Here is an 18,460-nt window from a genome sequence, read left to right on the forward strand (position 1 = left end):
TTTTTTTTTTTTTAATCCATCCTGGTGTTTTTTTAAAAATGAATTTATTTCTGCTGCATATGTAAATCATGTACGTTTTCAGTTAGAGACAAGACATGGGCAAGCATAACACAAGGCAAAATATGACACCTGTCTTCAGGAGAGTCTGACGAGTTTTGTTGTTTGTTTGTTTGTTTGTTTGTTTGTTTTGAGAGAGGAAGGAGGCCAAAAAGGAGTGGAGCATTTGTAAACATGGACACCCGAGGTTTTTTGAGACTGGGAATTCCCACTAGGGGTGGGGGAATGGGAATGGGTATTCAATGGGCCCCAGAAGTAAATCATCAGGAAGCTTGGTCCTTGCTTGGGTTGAGGAAGCACTGTGGGGAAGGGCAGTTTGGGCCTATCCTCAGCTGGTCTTCTGGCCTCTTCTTGGCCTACGCCAGCTCCTTGAGAACTGGATTTCCAATACCATTGATTTCTGAACATTATTGTTTACATGCAGGTGTTTGCTGATGGGTGACTAGACACAAGCTTAAGTGAAGCATCTGTATGCTACAGCCCCATATGCCCAGCAGTGCCTGGGGGCGGGGGGGGGTTGGGTTTTATTGTTAGTGGGCTTTCCCTGGTGAAGCTGTCCAGTGAACATGTACTGATGGGAGGAACACTGAAATTCCAAGTGGGCTATCTGGTTATATCACAAACGAGGTGTGGGCCGTGAAACTTGGGATGTTTTGCTCTCGTGGTGTTTTCCCTGACTTTAAGTTTTTAAAACTGTGTCTCTGTGTGGGGGTGTTTAGCAGTGAATGCAGGTGCTGGGGGTGGCCAGGGGTCTCAGATGTCCCTGGAGTTGGAGTTACAGGGGTTATGAGCTGCCTGACATGGGTGCCAGGAACCTCATAACTGCGGAGCCATCCCTCCAGCCCATGGTGTCCAGATAGCTTTTGTTCTTGGGTTTGGGATTGGCACAGGTAGCAGATTTAAAGTAATCCTTAGATAAGTATTCAACTCCCTAAATATCCCAAAAAACTCTAAGAGAGAGTATGTGCATGCATGTGTGTGTGTGTGTGTGTGTGTGTATCACTAGCAAGGCCTATGCCCAGTTCACTGGGGCAGGAAGGTGTTATGTATGGCGTGTGGGATGCCTGAACCTGGAGCCATCACTTTGAAGTCACTTTGAGCCTCTTGTAGCCAGGTCAGGACACCTTCAACTTTGTAAGCTGAGTTGATGCTTTCTTTTTTTTTTTTTTTTTTTTTTAATTTTTGTTTTTGTTTGGTTGGGTTTTGTTTTTTGAGGCAATGTTTCTCTGTGTAACCCTGGCTGTCCTGGAACTCACTTTGTAAACCAGAGTGGAGACAGTGCTGCTGCAGGTCTGTAGATGAGTCTGGTGGCTAGTCCTCACTCACCCTGTTTTGTTGCTGCCTTTTCCAGCCATCGACTGGGTTCAGATTGACGCCAACTCCTCGGTCCTTCATGATGAATTCATCGCGCACAGGCTTGGTGAGTGCTGGTGTTGAGGTAGAAGGGATCAAAGTGGGACGCTCCTGTCCCCAGCCTGTGTGACCTCCTTGAGGCTCTCGTGATGGTTTGGCTGTTGGCTGTTCTGCAAAGCACTCTTCTGTGTCTTGCAGGTTTAATCCCCCTCACCAGTGATGACATCGTGGACAAGCTGCAGTACTCCCGGGTATGCGTGCTGGTGGGAAGACTGGAGGCACGGGGAGGGGGCAGGGGATTGTTCTCCCTGGAGTCTTCCGGGGTGTCTCCATTCCAGTTGTTGTGGCTTACGGTGGAGATGATGTCTTAATAGTGTGGTCCTTGGTTCTGATGGAGCATCAGATTGCTCTCAGCACATCCAGGCGTCATCAGTGAGCCTCAAAAGGGAACACAAGGGTGGGTGTGGTGGCGCACGCCTTTGATCCCAGAGCTTGGAAAGCAGAGGCAGGCGGATCTGTGTGAGTTCCAGGACAGCCAGTGCTGTACAGAGAAACCCTATCTCAAAACAACAAAAAGAGTCCGGGGAACATACCCACTTTTACGGATGTACAGGTCTGCCTCTGTGTCTGAGCAGGTGGGCTAAGGTGAAAAGAGGGCATCAGAGCCCCGGAAGTAGTTACAGGCAGTTGTGAGCTGCTGGACTCAGGTTCTGGGGACTGAGCAGCAGGTACTTCCAACGGCTGAGCCATCTCTCCAGCCTCCATTTATTCTTTTCGGTTTTGTTTTAGTTTTTAAGAGAGTCTCACTATGTTGTTCTGGCTGGCCTTGCAGTGAAATCTGCCTGCTCTGCCTCCTGCATGCTGTGGTTATTAAAGGCGTGTGTTCCCATGCCTGTCTGAGAAATGTTAATAAAACACCGTTTATTTTTTTCCTCTGTAGATGTTAATGTTTTACTACATTTGCCTGATTTTCCTCTAACCTTTTAGAAAATGAGTTGTACGTGCCCTACCCTTCTCTTCTACATACTTGAGCACATGTCAGCGTGCTGTAATCCCCTATGGCTAGATGCCTGTATCCCACCATATACAGGGTTACCTAGTGAGATATACCATGGCTCAAAGTGCACAAAACGCTGTAAAGATTGGCAAATGTTGATAATTAACAAAGCTGGAAGGTGAGCATATGACAGGTGGCAATCTGTCCTCTCTGTGTTCTATATGGGTAAAATTTTCCATAAGCGATTTTGAAGTAAATATTAGCCAGATGTTGTGATACATGCCAATAATCCTATCGCATGGGGAGTAGTAGCAACAGAAGGACCATATATAGTTTAAATTTCTTATACATACTAAATTTCAGACCAGCCTGGGCTACATGAGTGCCAGCCTCCCTCCCCAAATAATCTAAAACTTGAAAGGTGTTTTGGTTTTTTGGGGTGGTTTGTTTGTTTTTCCTGTTTTTCCCTTCTTTGTATTTTCAGTTAATTCCTAAGCTGGTCTGCATAGACAGGACTCTATAGTCCCATACAACCTTGGTCCCTTAAGATGACCTCTCTAAGGCACTGCTATATTAGGAGTGTGCCCCCTAGTGGTCACCTGTAGCGGTGACCGTGGAAAGGAAGTGTAGTTAGTTATCCTGAGGTGAACCAGATGTCACAGCCCAGAAAAGGCTGGGACTGTGGTCACCCCTTTTCACCAAGAAGAATCTGGAAAGAGCTGGTTAGGAGAAGCAGAGTCCAGTCTCCTCATTCCAGCTGTCCTCCTGCCTCAGGACTGCACATGTGAAGAGTTCTGCCCTGAGTGTTCTGTGGAGTTCACTCTCGATGTGAGGTGCAATGAAGACCAGACGCGCCACGTCACCTCCCGAGATCTCATCTCCAACAGCCCCCGGGTTATTCCGGTTAGTGCCTTTGCCCTTCTCTGCCTGCCTCCAAGTGGGACAGATGCGAACCTACCCTGCGACCATCCATGTTAACTGCCACCTAGACGTGCTGGTCCCGAGTTCCTGAACAGAGCAGTATTGGTGCCATGTGCCCTATGTTGTTCAAAGACCCCTTTAAAGGCCTCTGGGCTCTTTGGACAACTCTGCCATCTCCTTCTCCTTCTCAGCCTCCTTTCCCTGGATTGACAGATTATAGGCTGCATTTGCTGAGAGACAGTTGCCAAGGTGACTGAGAGGTGAGAGGCTAATGCATACTTGTTTGGGCTTCCTACAGGTGACATCTCGGAACCGGGATAACGACCCTAATGACTATGTGGAGCAGGATGGTAAGGGGGTGGGGCAGGGAGTGAGGGGGTGGGGTAGGATGATAAGAGGTGGAGCAGTCAAGCTGGTGGCCAGAAGATGCAGAGGTCAGATGTACCCCTTTGAGTAGCCTGGTCTCTTTCATTCATCTTTGGACCCTTTGCCAAGATGTGGATTGTCTTCATGCAGTACCACAGGTCACAAGTTGGAGAACTTGCCTGTTTTTTTTCCTGGCTCACTCTCACCTCTCCCTGCAGACATCCTTATTGTCAAGCTGAGGAAGGGGCAGGAGCTGAGACTTCGAGCCTATGCCAAGAAGGGCTTTGGCAAGGAACATGCCAAGTGGAACCCTACTGCGGGAGTAGCTTTTGAATACGATCCAGACAACGCACTTAGGCATACAGTGTATCCCAAGCCTGAGGAATGGTATGTTCCTGGGGGGAAGGGGAAGCAGCAATGGCTGTAGTGAGCGAGAGGTAGGTGGGTGCTCTGAGAGCCTTGCTACAAGCAGAAGTAGCCTCAGTGCCTCACCTGTGCTTGCCCTCAGGCCCAAGAGTGAGTATTCCGAGCTGGATGAGGATGAGTCGCAGGCTCCCTACGACCCCAACGGCAAGCCAGAGAGGTAAGACCCCAGGCCTGCTTGTGACTGTAATTGTAAATAGAGGTGTGGGAGGCTGTTAGGCAGTCACACACCCAAGCTCACCACACCACACCCCATCCCCCACCCTGTGATAGAAGAGCTAACTGCCAAACTCACATACACATCTTGAGTTGGTCTTCATTCCTCTCCGGTCACTGTGAGGAAAGGGGCCTTATTACCCCATGCTGTTTCTGGCCTTCCTGTTTGGGCTCCAGCCAGAGTGAGAGTGACCACAGCCCTCCCTGAAGTGCTGAAGGGCCGTAGCCAGCATCGCGTTTGGGTTTTCCTGCCGTCTCTGGTGTAGAAATGCACGTAGAGTCATCTTAGGGTTTGTACAGCAGTGCTCTTTAGAAGTAGCTGTAGCTTCCTCGGGGAACTGTGAAGTGGATCTGGACCATTCCGAATAAGGAGTCTTAGGAAAAGGGAAGACCCTGTCCTGAGGTCAAGGGCCTCATAGGAATGGAATCAAGTCTCAGAGAACAGAAGGGAAGTCTGCCCGAAGCTGGAGCTTTGCCTCATGAGAGCTCTCACCCCACTCTTGTCTCTCAGGTTTTACTACAATGTGGAGTCGTGTGGCTCGCTGCGCCCTGAAACCATTGTCCTCTCAGCCCTGTCGGGGCTGAAGAAGAAGCTGAGTGATTTACAGACTCAGTTAAGCCATGAGATCCAGAGTGACGTGCTCACCATAAACTAGCCACAGCTCGCCTGCCGCCGAAGACTAGGTTCACGGTGGCTGGACTTCAGGCTTTGGGAGCCCTTGTGGTTTCCGGGCTATGTACTGCACAGTCTGCCCCTGGAAGGCCATGGGGGAGATGGCCAGGGTCCCACTGGTGTTAGACACGGCAGGTTTTATTAGGCATTGAGCATCCCGGGCCCTACTGTAGTGGTTTTCAGGCAGCATGAGGGGAAGCACACACCAGCACGGAAAAGGAGGAATATTTATTGATCAACAGTAGTTGTCTTTTTAAAAGTTTTTATTTTTGGCAATAAAGAGCACAACATAATCTCCTTCATGCGTCATCGTGCCACTAACTGAGCCAGTTCTGCCTCCCTCCCAAAGGGTTGGGCCCATTTCTTGTACAAACTAGCTGACCTCTGGGTGGTCATTTCCTGGGTCACAGAGTTGGGCTGGCTGTGCCATCTCCCTGGCTCTAGGGCACCCCCTGGGAGGGGCCCCCTTATCATTCTGCCACACATGTGAACAGTGGTTATTTACAAGGTCTGTTCCCACAAATCAGAACCCTAAAGTATTAAAAAACAGAAACACGCAACAAAAGGTTTGATGTGAATAGAAAGATAGCCCTTCTGCACGGTAGTCAATAAATACCAGCACTAGAAAATCAATTGCTTTAATTGCATTTCAGCAGGGAGCCTCAGCACCGTGTGGGGAGATAGGAAAGTCTTAGTTTTGGAATCTGGCCTGGGGTGACTGGCCTGGGCAAGGGACTCCCCCTGCTGGAGCACTATACCCCTGGTCAGTGAAGGAGAGCAGCAAGGTGCTCCCCACAGCAGTCCTGCTGCAGTCCTCCCTCCGGGCTGGCCCCAATTGTCCTCTGCTGCTGAGGTCACGGGAGCCCTGCCCAAAGACATCTTCAGCCTACTGAGCAGTGCAGAAAGTGCATTTAAAAGCCAGATGCCACCTCTGCTTAACACTCCCAAGTGCAAGGCTGCCACGTGGTGCAGGGAAGTTTAGGACTCTTCCTGTGTCACTGTAGGCCCAGAGGACAGAAGCTACCTGCTGTCCTGGCCCTTGGGCTTCTGAGGAAGAGCCAGCAGACAGCACCAGTCTGATTGTCCCCCTCCTCTGACCCTGGCAGCTCAAGCCATCTTGGCAGCAGGAGAGTTGTATCACTGAGGACAGGCACTGCCACCCTCATACTCAAAAACAGCCTTGACCATGCCTGGTCGTGGAATTAAAAATGGGTATGTGTTGGTGGGGAGGGATAGAGGGAAGCCTCATTTATACAGTATATGTTATAAGCCATATATATTAAAACCATTAACAGTGTTTAGTCCCACGGTGGCTCTTAGCCCCTCATGCTCAGGTGGTGTGGCCAGCCATGTGCTGAGGTCCAGCCTCACCCTTGAGGGCAAGGAGGGATAGCTTGCTCTCCTCTGGCTCTTGGCCACCAGCTCCTCGAAGCTGTCCATGGGCTGTGGCAGTGAGCCTTCCAACAGGTGGCCCAGCAAATCATGAGTTCTCTCCAGTCTGGCTGTCACTGGGCAGGGGTCTTGGCCTCACTGCTATCCTCCTGACTGGGCTTTGGCTTAAGCAAGATGAATCTGTTCAGGAGGTCTGTTTCCGAGCTGGCCTGGGCTGCCCCATAACTTTCCCCTGTGGACAGAGATGCAGGCTCAGAATCTGAATCCAAGACCAAAGGCCATTGCCCAGGAAGCCTCCATGGAGACAGGCTCCAATGACGACTCACCATAGCTGGAGGCTTCAGCAATGTTCTGAGAACCCGTGATATGGTGCCAGTACGCGCTGCGGGGCAGCATGGCCGTGGGTGTGCAGGGATAGGAGTAGTGCTCGGTGCCCTTGTTCAGCAGCTGTGACACAAAGGAGAGGTCCCGTCTGTGAGTTCTGGGGACACTGCTGCCAGCCCAAGGCCCTGCCTGACTCACAGCGAACATGCTGGTGGAGACTTAGCTAGCACATCTGCTCCACCTCCCAGTGCCCTGGGGCAACAGCCACTGCCTCACCCTCACATTCTTCTCCATCTCCAGCAGGACCCGCTTGTGCTGCTCGGCGATGGCCAGGGTGGCACTGTGAACCCGCTGGTAAATCTGCTCCCCCTCCTGTGTCTGAAAGGTATAGAGTCCTTCCCCAGCGTCACACATCCTAAGGACACAGGAAGCAAGGAAGGCAACGTGTCAGGAATTCCACGTGTGTGTGTGTGTGTGTGTGTGTGTGTGTGTGTGTGTGTGTGTGCTCCCGCATGAGCGCATGCAAGTTCTAAATGCCAGCTGTGGGTGTACCAAGGTCTTCAGGGAGAGGGTGGCCATGGTCTGGGGAATTGGCCACAGTACACAGGCTGAGCAGTAGTTACCACATAACCCGTGGAGGTTGGAAAGCTGCTCTGCAATTATTCATTTAGAGGAACCTAAAGCATCCAGGAAAATAGTCACTCAGCCAAGGTTACACAGAGGGTAGTGTGGAGCTGAAGCCTAAGCAGGCTGGTGGAATCCCAGCAAGGGCCTTCCCTAGCTACACCATCATCCTGTCAGGCTAGGTGCTTTTTTACCCTCCTATAGGAAACTGGTACTAAGGCCACAAAGAAAGTGTCACTGCTGGCAGGGACTGAGCCAGGGAGCTGGGCTCCTTCGCTTGACCTGCTTGTTACAAGCTAATTACTTCTGGCTTTGAGTTCCTCAAATGTAAAACTGAAGCATTATATACCACCACCACCACTACCACCCCCGGGGTGGCAATCTGATGAATGAATGTGCCTGATACCATGCAGAGAGAGCAGTCTCCATAATGGCCATAGCGAGCCAGGATGGTAAGAAAGAGGGTACTACCTGCCCGCCTCAAAGGTAAAACGCGTAGCATCTCGGCCATAACGGCGCAAAGAGCAGAGGGGCCACGAGACAAGCTTCACGCGGGGGTTGTGTATGTCCCAGAGGTAGATGTTCTCGTGAGTGATCTGCAGCTTGCACTCCCCATACACATCCAGGTTGGGGCAGGGTAACAGGAAGACGTTGAAGCGATCTGTGGCAGCAGTAGATAACAGCTGAGCTAATGTGGTGGAGGGAGTTGGGGGGTCCACCTTCCCCCTCCCCACTTTGAGACCCAGCCCCAGCCTCACCTGTCTGCTCACACTGTACTCCTGGAGCCAGGAGGTCAGGCTCTCCCAGGCTGATGTCATTGAGCCGTGATCCCAGACATTCCACGGACAGTGTCTTGTACCACTCTTCTGCCTCCAGCTCTAGAGAAAAATAGTACTTCATAGTTCTGCCAGCTCAGAGTCCCCAGCAGCCCACCCAGTCTGCCCTGGGTTGACTCATTGCACCTTGCAGGAAGGCCTTGCTGCCTGCCTTGCCCACCTCTGTCTGGGACCTACTCCACTAAGAGCACAGCTCTCCCACTCTTTCTGCAAGGGTTGGCCTTGCTCTGGTACTCACTGCCTAGACCACCGACTGACCAGCCCGAGGAGAGCAGATGGAGCCTGCAGTCCTCGAGCCTTACCTGAGTCACAAGTGAAGGTGCGAGCAGAGTCATCCGTGAATATGATGGCCACCGCCTGCCTCTTGGTCTCCTTGGGGAGCCGTGTGACACACTTGACGTTGCTGATCTCAGTCACCTGGAAGGACATCCCAAGAGATTTAGCCAGGCCGGGGCACTTCACCCTACCTCCCATAGCTGGGTTCCCCAGGAAGGTACTCTCAGACCTCAGGACTCAGCAAGTCATCTTTGCCCACAGGTTGGGGGATCTAGGGCCCAGGCCCCTAACCTTGGGGCAGCCTCGGAGGCACACGGACTTCTCATCAGGATACTTCTCCAGCCGCTGGGGCCCCTTGCTGGAAGATTTCCGGAACACCAGCCAGCACCTCCGGTAAATCTATGGGTCAAGAAGCTGATGATCAGATTGTTGCTGGACCATGATCCCCAACAATGCTGCCCTGAAGTTACCCCAGCCTCCTGAGGGAACAATACTACACCCTTCCCTGGATCCTAGCTTAGAGAAAACCTTAGGATGGTAGGGTAGCTACAGGATAGCAGCCAACAGAGGGGCAGCCCTACCCAAATGGCCAAGGTGAGTGTTGATGTTCATCTCTATCGGGCTGTTCTATGATGCTCTGTGTAATGGAAGGAGCATTTGTGGAATGCTTCCTATCCATGTGTGGGGCGCTGGCACTATTTAGTGTCAGGGTCACTCCTGAAGGCAGTCACATTGCCGCCTCCATTTCAGAGACTAGTGGAGTATGAAGAAGGCAAGTAAGGAGGACCCAACAAGCGCTAGGTCTGGTGTGAAGACAGGATTTCTAGAGACACACCCATTACCATAGGACAGACCACTGTGGCCATACATGACGTCTCCCAGAGACAAGAGGTAGCCCCTTGCACTCAGCCAGTCTCTGCCTCATCCTTGCCCTGTTCTTGGGCCTGGGCAAGGCTCTGGTGTGAGGGGAATCACTTTTGCCCCCCAAGGATTTCCCTCAGCAATTAACAGTGTGCCACAGGAGTTCCCATGGGGACCAGAGGCCCACAGAAGCTAAGGGGGCAGAGCTATGAGCCAGCTGTGCCTCCACAGCACGGTACCTTCCTTATGTGGTATCTTGCCTGTCCCAACCGCTAAGTACCCTGTGCTCTATGCCCGCTGAGATTCTCCAGAGCTTCATAAACTCCTATAGAGGTGACTCTTCTCCAGAGACAAACTGGCCTACTGGACACCATGAAAAGCTGTCCCAGCACCTCCATAAACTGCCCATCTGACCTCTTGCAGCGTCTCTCATTCCTACCTCAAGGCTCTCTTGGATTTACCAGCTCCTGCCAACAGGCTTCAAGCCTGGCAGACCTGTTTCCCAGACATCCCTGTACCATTGTCAAATGCAAACAGGAGAGTGAGTCCTAAAGAGGGCCTGGGCTGAACAGAGGAAGGAAGAGGGCCACTGGGCCATAGTCACTGGCCAGCCCAGCTACCTTCTCTGTGTATGGCAAAGGTGCACTAGGCCACAGTCCCAAAGGGTTGGCAGTCATCTCAGTTACTTCTCTACCTGTGCCAAAGGTGCACCAGGCCCCTAGCAAGCAGATCACAGAACAAGATGGACCTAGACAATCCTTGTCCCTGGAACTCCCTAGAGTTGGGTCACTTGTAGCTCCTGTCTGGGACCCTGGGAGGCATGTCTGCCCCTGCACCTCTGCCCCTAGCACAGCTCTGATCTGTCCACATGAGCCTTTTTAAAGCAGAGACCGTGTGTACCATGTTTTCATACCCTTTGCCAATACCAGCTAGCAATTACTGACAGCTATGCATATGAGTGCATGAAGGACAGGGTGGGCAGACAGATGGATGAATGGGTAGATCACTGGGTGAGAGCTGCCCAAGCACCCCACCCCACCCCACCCCACCCCACCCGGCAGCAACACAGGAGGCCTGGGGGCCTGAGCACCCTGGTTGCCTGGTTACAGGAGACACACTCACACAACCCCAGGGAGCCATGCACTCAAGAGCTCTCCTCAGTTCTCACAGGTCTTTGATCAGCTCTAAGTACTCTGCCAGGCTCTGCTGAGGGAGGCGGGGAGGCCCTGGCAGGTAGGAAGGGAGGGAGCGCCATCCCGTTTCCATTCAGCACACCCCAACCCCTGATCCCTGGAGACTGAGATAAGACACTGCCTGGGGCAACTGCCAAGCCTAGCCCCTCACAAGACTGCACAGTAAGCTCAGGTCTGTGGAGAGTAGAATTCCCTGGACACAGTGGATACCAATCTGGGCCAGGCCACACCCCACCCCACCTGCCAGTTCTTCCCCTGGTCTGTCCACTTCTCTACTTGGGGTCTGGGAACCCTCCTGTAACAGGTCTGACACGGACCCCACAGGACTGTCCTGTTGCCAGCGCTTTCCTGGTAAGCCCTGCCCTGGCCAGAGCTCTGCTGGCCCCTGGGGACTTACTGGATCTAAGCACAAGGGATGGCAGCAGGAATGAGGACTCCACTCCCAGGGCCTCTTTGCCTGCCCTTAGCCTTGCTCTTTGTTCTGTCTTGGAAAGAACAGAGTCTCTATAGGCTTGGGCCAGTGAGACTCTGAACATACCCAGCAGCCCTGCCTGTCTCCATCCACTGATGGCCCAGCTGAGGGCAGTGGACTGCTGGCCCTTGCCTGGACACAAGATGGCTCAAGAAGAGCCCCAGAACCCCAGGAGGAACAAGAATCACCCCCACTCTAAGGTGGCCCTGAGTAAGACAAGTGACCCGTGGGCATCTCGTCACCCTTAGAGCTTTAAACCCAACCCATCAAGGTAACAGGGAGGGATCAGAGACTTGAGTCACCTGTCACCAAGGCTTGCTTTCCTGCTGAGAAGAGCCCCTCAGTGGAGGTAGGGGACAGCAGGGGATCAGAGGCTTCAAAGAGAGCCTGGAGCCCTACTCATGCCCCTGGGGATGTTTCCTCCGCTGGAAACCAGGATTGGGTAGGGAGAAGGGGTAAGTGCCCCTCCAAGCCCCAACTCAGGGCCACCAACAACAACTCCAAGGAAAGCAGCCTGTCCCAGAGCAAGGGCCGTGGTGCCACCCACACATGGGGGAAGTGACAGCCCCTCAGCCTCTCTGGCCTCAGCCCCTGATGTCCCTACCCCTACCTTGCAATGAGCCACTCTCCTTCCCAAACAATTCTTTAGCACCCAAAGCAACCAACCGCCTAAAATATGATGAGGGCAGGCTCTAAACACATTGAGACACGGGTGTGTGGCAGGGCGGGCGGGCGGGCGGGCTGGCAGAGGGGGGGAGGGTCACTTTAAAGAAAAGAGGACAGAAGAGGTGGGGAGCAAGGCAAGGGAGGGAGGGAAAGGGAGTGGGGAGCAAGGGGAGGCAGCCCCTGAGCCAAAGCTGCTCTCCTCTCTTGACAGCCTCACTCTTCAGTCACTCCTGCTACCCGGTGGTGGCTGCCACCTCCACTGCTGCCAGTGCCTCTGCTGCTGTGGCCACAACTTCAACAATAGCGGGGATGCCTCTGCCAGCCTGTCAGCTACCACTACTGGTCCAGTGGCCGGGATGCCAGCCAGCCCAGCTGGGGCGAGAGATGCAGTAGACGGAGGCTGGCTAGCCACATGCCAGCCAGCCAGTGTTGAGAAGCCTCAAACCACAGTCACACAGTACCCAGTGCTGGCGGGCGGGCAGCATGCCCCCACACACCATGCCTCCAGACCTGTCCGTCCTCAGGACTGTTTATTGACAAGGGCCCCCGCCAGGGTGGCTCACCCCGAGCTTCCTGCTCTTCATCTTCACATAGCCTTGCTTGACGATGTCGTTGAAATTGGTCGCCATGGTTGCCCCACTGTCTTTGGGGTGCCGGCTGGGCTGAGTCCGGGAGGGGTGCCCAGGTGGCTTGGTGTCCCCGATCACCTGTTTAAGACAATCCTCACCTCCCCCGCCTCAGCATTGTTCTAGCAGATCCTTCGCCCAGCTCCTGCCAGAAACCCAAATGACAGGGAGATTAGAGCCAGTGACATCTTTCTCTCCCCCTAGCTGTCTCGTTCTTTTTTTCCTTCCTCTTCCCACACTCCTCCCTCCCTCTGCCTGCCCGCCCTTCCTCCTTCTCTTCCTCCCCACCCCAGGACGGCAGAACCATTCAGGAAAAAGCGAGGTGGAGGCAGAGCAGAAAAATGGTCCAGCCCAGTCCCCTCCCTCAAGGCCGGGGCTGGCAGTTAACCCCTTCCTGGGATGGCTGCCTCCCGTTTTGCTTGCTGTGGAGGTGAAGGCAAAAGGGGAAGGAAGGAGGCGGTGGGGCTTTGGAGGAGCCTGGCCCCTCAGCTTGGTGGCAACTGGCCAGCCTCTTACAACTTCAGGGCAGACTTAGAGCAACTTGCCAGAGCACACACGCCCTCCTGAGGACTTCCAAGAAATGGTGAGGGGGTCAAGAGATGGCCCAGGGTTCTGTACCTACAAAAGCCTACACTTCCATCCCACCACACTATACCTGGTTCTCTCCAGCCTGATGAGGCTGTGAGTCACCAGCTCAAGTCATTCAGACCCTGCTCCTGGCCCCTGGACTCTTGGGCAGCTCTTCTGGGGACTGGTGTTTCCTGGGCAGGAGGGCAGAGTCCAAGGGGTGGGGCCCTGGATAAATCTGAGGAGTGTGTGGGACTGTGGGCTGTGGCCTCTGAGGAAGTAGACATTTACCCTGGCCTTGGAGCTGGAAGGAGCAGGCCAGTCTGAGGGTGGGGACAGGGTTCCAACAGGACACTTGATCTGGCCGAGCCAAGAAGAGGTATGTTCTGAGCACGGGCAGGCATTAATTATATAAAGGATGACCCAGGGAATGGGATGTAGCCTAAACAATTCAGGAAACTTGGGAATAGCAGGGGAGAACTGGGCTCAGTTAACACTGACCCAGGCAATCTCAGCCATGGCTCAATCTAACACCTTCATTCTATACACTGGTAAAGAAAATACCCCAGAGAGAGTAAGCCACCAGGCTTAGGTCACACAGCAAGCCCAGGACACAACCAAAGATGAATGAGAAGTTCCCCGTGTGGAACACTTATCTTGTAGCCCCCTTTGGCTTCCTGCCACCACCTAAGCTTTCTCTGCCATGAAGGCGCAATAGTCAGGGTTGTGCTCCCCACAAGACTCCCCACATCTCCAGGATCCTTGGGTGGCAATGCAGTAGCATTTCTGGGGTCAGCTGGACATCTGTGCTGCCAGAATGGGGCCCTAGGGCAGGCACGCATCTCAGTCTGCCAGCAGCTTGGTATTAATTAATCTCCTAGAGGGCCTGTCTATTGAGTCCCTAACAAGGAACAGATGGGACTCCATTGGGCACAGGCAAACAAGAGGTGGGGCAGAGGGGTTACCTCTCTCTTCTATGTAGTGACAGTCCCCTCAGCCCTTCACGTCCTCTATCCCAGCTCCCACATCCAGGATGTTCCCACAGCAAGTGTTCTGCCTCTCCCAGGTCTAATTGTCACCAGCCCTGTCACACCTGGGCTCTGGCAGTCAGAGAGGGGTCAGTTTTTCCCAGCTCTGTCTCCACCACCTGCCTCTGGAGTTGTCTTGACCCCAGGACAAGCTCCCTCCTAAGATGACTAGCAAACTGGCCACTGGCGGCTGGTCGCCAGCACTGAAGACCAGTTTCCCAACCTGTCCCCAAGAAGTCGTCAGGCCCTGGGATCTTCTAAGATAGCCCAGACAACAAGGAATACAGCTCTCGCAGGCTGTGCAGTCTTTCAGTTTTTTGGGGGACATTAATTTTGGGGGGGAGTGGGGGAGGTTGGGGTGGGGATGTTTTTTGTTTTTTTTCTCTAAAGGATCCAGGTAGAATCCTGATGATACATACATGTAATCCCAACACTGGCAGTAGGGGTAGAAGTTCAAGGCCAGTCTTTCTCCTTTAAATGAAGAGTGAAGCCAGGAGGTAGCTCCATTCTCCAGAGCCTCCTGCCCAGCCCAGGCCCCCATTACAAACCAGTCCCCATAAACCCGATGAGGCTACTTCTTACTGGCTCCATCAGCCATCTCCTCTGTACAACCCATGGTGTTCCCAAGAACACCCAACACTAGAATCACTGAAAAGTAACGTTTATGGGAGAGCCCGAGACCTGCCTTCTCTGGTCTCTGGTCTCATTCAGTCCCCAGTTAGGTTGTAGATGCAAATACTGACCCAGTCCCAAAATGGAGTGCAAAGAGGGTTGGAAAGAGGGAGCATCAAGAGAGGGATCCAGGGCTGGTAAGATGGCTCAGTGGGTAAGAGCACTGACTGTTCTTCCGAAGGTCCTGAGTTCAAGTCCCAGCAACCACATGGTGGCTCACAACCACCCGTAATGAGATCTGAAGCCCTCTTCTGGTGTGTCTGAAGTCCGCTACCATGTACTTACGTATAATAATAAATAAATGTTTGGGTCGGAGCAAACAGGGACTGAGCGAGTGGAATTGACCAGAGTGAGCGTGAGTGGGGCCAACAGGAGTGAGCAGAGGTCCTAACTTCAATTCCCAACAGCCACATGAAGGCTCACAACTATCTGTCAGTTACAGTGTACTCACTTACATAAAATAAATAAATAAATCTTAATAAAATAAAATAATAAAATAAATAAATAAAAGAGAGAAAGAGAGAGAGAGAAGGATCCATGGATTTAATGGGCAACATGCCTACCCTCGCCCCCTACCAAGACTTAGTTCAAGATTTTAAACAGCAATCCCCAATCTGACCCAAGGCCTCCCTCGAAGGCTCAATAGCCAATAAGTAAGGGCAGTAAAAAAACAAAAAAAAACAAAAAAACAAAAACAAAAAAACAAAAAACAAAAAACAAAAAAATCCTACCTATCCATGGCCACTACTAGCCTCTCACAGAGGGACAGATCCCTCCAAATGTGTGGCACCCTCAGCTTTGGACATGAAGTCTTTGAGTACTGTATACTAAATGGGCGAGATGGGTTTCCAGTAGCCATTCTCATGGTTTTAGGGTTAAGCCTCCCACCCACCTCTCCTCTACCCTAGTATCAATGTGGATGGCTATTCCTGGAGGGATAGTAGCTGCCTTAGCCCAAGCTACCACAAACAGCCAAACTGGACAACTCACACTGCTGCCCTTCCCAGCAAGGGCAGCATCCTGTAGGGAGGACACAGGAGGCGTTCTAGTGCCCTCCCTACCCACCTGCCCCATAGGCTGCACTAAAAGCTCCCTCCCAGAACCCTGCCTGGAGGCCTTGGCTGGAGAACAAACACCATAGAGCCTGAGTCCTGCCTGCCTGCCTGCCTGGCCAGGCTGCCCTACCCTTGACAGATCTGATCTTATCAGGGCTGCAAATCAGTCCTACCTGGACACTATCTCACCGTCCTGGGTCTGTTTTCACTTCACAGCAGAGATTTGATTGCAGGTGAGTTGTCTCCTGCCTGGAGGACTCTCCTCCTTAACTATCAGCTGCCCCATCCCTGTGTGGTTGCTGTCTGAGACCAGCAGGGGGCGCTTCCATAGATCCCTAAGCCCCAGAAGGTTTGGTCCAAGGAGAGCCAGCCACAAGTACTGAACCAGGCAGAGCGAACATGAGGGGTCAGGACATCTGAACACTCATGGTCCCCAGGAATGTGGTCCAATGCCTCATACCACTGCTGTCTGTTCTCCCCTGGTACCCTGCCACCTCTCAGTACATAAAAGCCTTCTCAGGAAAGTTCACTGCGCTTGCTTTTTCCTGCCTCTAACTAAACTCCCTCCCATGGTCCCAAGTATATTCCAACTGCCTCATTTGGAGCTCCGCTGAAAATCTGCCTTCTCCTTCAGGCCCTCCTGACACCCTGGCCTTGCTAATTATCTGTCTCTCACATGTGTTTCAGTCTGTCACATGTCACTATGAGATTTGATGTTCCCAGTTCCTTCATCTGTCACTTGGCCATGTAGGGACACCTACAATGACAGTTCCCAAGCCCCTTCTATCTAGCTATAGCTCCATCACAGTGACCAGGACACTGATAAAGGACAGAGTGGATGCCCAATCTAGGGAGGGACACTAATTATATCTAGCATTGTCCCCATCCTTTCGACACCATTATCAGCTCTGCTTCCAGAGAGTGTGAGCGGCAGCGGGCTCCCACTTCTCCACATCTCGGTGCCAACTGGCAAGACCAGCAAAGTCCAGGAGAACCAGTCGGGTCCATGATCCACAGTTTGTTCAAAGCTGCCTCAGGGGACTTGTGCTGCTGCTGACACTGTCTGAGCCTGGCTAGGGGCCCCACCTTGGCTGGGGTTGTTGGATTAGGTCACATCCAGCCTGGTGCCCTGCCCAGGAATACCCAGCACCCAGGCACAGAGACTAGCAGCAGAGCGAGAGGGACACTACTCCTGGGACCTCACCTGGGATGCCTACACAGCAGCCTGCATTTCTCTAAAAAGGGCCCTCAAAGAATGTGCAGGAAGTGCAGCCCCTGGCGGCTGCTGGAATGTGCTGGAGCTGACACCTGGCCCCTGGCTGCCCTGTCTTATCAAAGCCCTCCATCCAAGTGTCTGGCAATTGTTTTGCTCCCACCGCTCCACGCAGGCAGACTGCACAGAACTCCTGACTGCCCAAGGCTCTGCTCCGGTCCTTATGCTGTGACAGATAGCTGTCTCCAAAAGAATATGTACAGACTCCCAGAGCCAGAGGAGAAAGGTTTTAGGGCAGGAGGCTGCTAGCCCGGAGGACTGCAATGAATAGGAAAGCCACTTGCAGGTCGGATAGACAGTAAAAGGAAAGTGTCTCTTGGAATTTGGGGAGCAGGAAGGCGAGGAAGGCTGCTTCCGGGAAGAGGCTCAGGAAGCCGGGGATCTGGGTTTCTCTGATGGGTTACGTGGGGAATACAGGTGAGGTAAGACTCAGACCTGCACTTCCTAGAGATGGGAGCTGGTTGAGGACTGCTCAGGGAGTTTCAGGGTCTCGCTGGCTTCGAGAGGCGCGTCTGAGTCCTCCTTCCTTAAAGTAGGACGCTCCCATAGCTGGGAGAGCCCGCAGGCTCCGGAGGTGACCAAAGGCGCCCCAGGATGAGAGTTGCGGGAGTCTCACGCCTCGGTGAGGCCTAGGGATCCCCCCCCCCTTTCCCCGCTTCGTATTCCCCTATTTACCTAGGCGCCGAGGCCCGGGCCGGGGCGCTGGCTCCGCGGGACGCGGGGCGGGCTCATGCCCGCGTCTCGGCGCGGCCCGGAGGGGAAGGTAGGGTGGCGGCGCGCGGCTCTGGTTGTAAGCTAGAGTGAAGCGCAGCCGCCAGCTCCGGATCCAGCGGAGACTCGGGAGGTAGCCGGTTCTGCTGATCCGCGACGCCACGCCCCTTGAGGCCACGCCCCGCGCCGCCCTGGCGCCGCGCCACGCCCCACCGCCACGCCCCCGCCCATCCCTGGCATCGTGCCACGCCCCTTCTCGGAGCCACGCCTCGTCCAGGAGTCCTGCCAATGTCTTATTACTAGGACAGAAATTTCCGCCTGGCAGTCTAGCCCTCTGCTCACTTCTAGTACCCACCTCAGTCGCACCAGCTCCTCCCTGAGCTCTAAAACTCAAACCCACGTTGTCTCGCATCTGCTGGAGGCTGAACCCTATATCAACTCCCAGTCTTTGAACCTTACCTCCCAACATCAAGAGTCAGTACCCTGTTAGACATACACTTTGCTACCATCCAGTCCTGCTCAGTACCTGCCCCACTTCCCCAATCGCACGCTCATCTGCACTCTGTGAGAGATTAGCCTAGTGCATGAAGGAATCAAGAACCCAGTACCCACGCATGTATATCCCCTGCCCCTTATCCTCCCAACACTACCTCCCCACCCCCTCTGCCGGAACACTAGAGACTCAGCCTTGTCCAGCAAAGTAAAGGAGCCATTTTCTGTCCCCTTAAAATGTCCCAGGATGGGGGGGGGAAGAAAAAAAATGTCCCAGGATTGTCACTAAAGTGTGTGTTAAGTGGAAGCCACGGGGCTACAGGACAGGAAATGGCTTTCTCCTTCCTGGATGCTAAACTGAACCTCCTGACCTTCCCATGACCTCC

The 18,460-nt window shown here is 53.3% G+C and overlaps 2 protein-coding genes across 2 annotated transcripts in view; one reads left to right on the forward strand and one right to left on the reverse strand.

Moving 5' to 3' along the window:
• Polr2c (RNA polymerase II subunit C) overlaps window positions 1-5,635 on the forward strand; it is a 7,010-nt gene extending 1,375 nt beyond the window's left edge. The window contains exons 3-9 of the mRNA XM_021169483.1: window positions 1,409-1,477; window positions 1,609-1,661; window positions 3,182-3,310; window positions 3,627-3,678; window positions 3,913-4,081; window positions 4,203-4,277; window positions 4,845-5,635. Of these exons, the coding sequence (XP_021025142.1) occupies window positions 1,409-1,477; window positions 1,609-1,661; window positions 3,182-3,310; window positions 3,627-3,678; window positions 3,913-4,081; window positions 4,203-4,277; window positions 4,845-4,989 (692 nt within the window). The 3' untranslated portion in view covers window positions 4,990-5,635. The remainder of the gene's footprint in view (window positions 1-1,408; window positions 1,478-1,608; window positions 1,662-3,181; window positions 3,311-3,626; window positions 3,679-3,912; window positions 4,082-4,202; window positions 4,278-4,844) is intronic.
• On the reverse strand, window positions 5,252-17,727 carry Dok4 (docking protein 4). Its single transcript, XM_021169481.1, has 9 exons — window positions 17,547-17,727; window positions 12,214-12,421; window positions 8,750-8,857; window positions 8,485-8,599; window positions 8,105-8,224; window positions 7,818-8,007; window positions 6,999-7,137; window positions 6,725-6,845; window positions 5,252-6,630 (listed from the first exon to the last, which is right to left on the reverse strand). Exons 2-9 carry the CDS (start codon window positions 12,277-12,279, stop codon window positions 6,512-6,514), a joined length of 978 nt encoding a protein of 325 aa, XP_021025140.1. The 5' UTR covers window positions 12,280-12,421; window positions 17,547-17,727; the 3' UTR covers window positions 5,252-6,511.
• Window positions 17,728-18,460: the final 733 nt, after the last annotated feature.

Source organism: Mus caroli, chromosome 8 (assembly GCF_900094665.2).
Source record: "Mus caroli chromosome 8, CAROLI_EIJ_v1.1, whole genome shotgun sequence".
Lineage (NCBI taxonomy): Eukaryota > Metazoa > Chordata > Mammalia > Rodentia > Muridae > Mus > Mus caroli.

Bases quoted from the DNA above. Each gene is read 5' to 3' on its own strand.
- Dok4 (XM_021169481.1), bottom strand. From the start codon at position 12,279: ATGGCGACCAATTTCAACGACATCGTCAAGCAAGGCTATGTGAAGATG. The intron at 8,858-12,213 runs GTGAGCCACCCT...CTTGACCCATAG, and splicing joins TGAAGAGCAGGAAGCTCGGG to ATTTACCGGAGGTGCTGGCT. The intron at 8,008-8,104 runs GTGAGGCTGGGG...CTGCTGCCACAG, and splicing joins AGTACAGTGTGAGCAGACAG to ATCGCTTCAACGTCTTCCTG.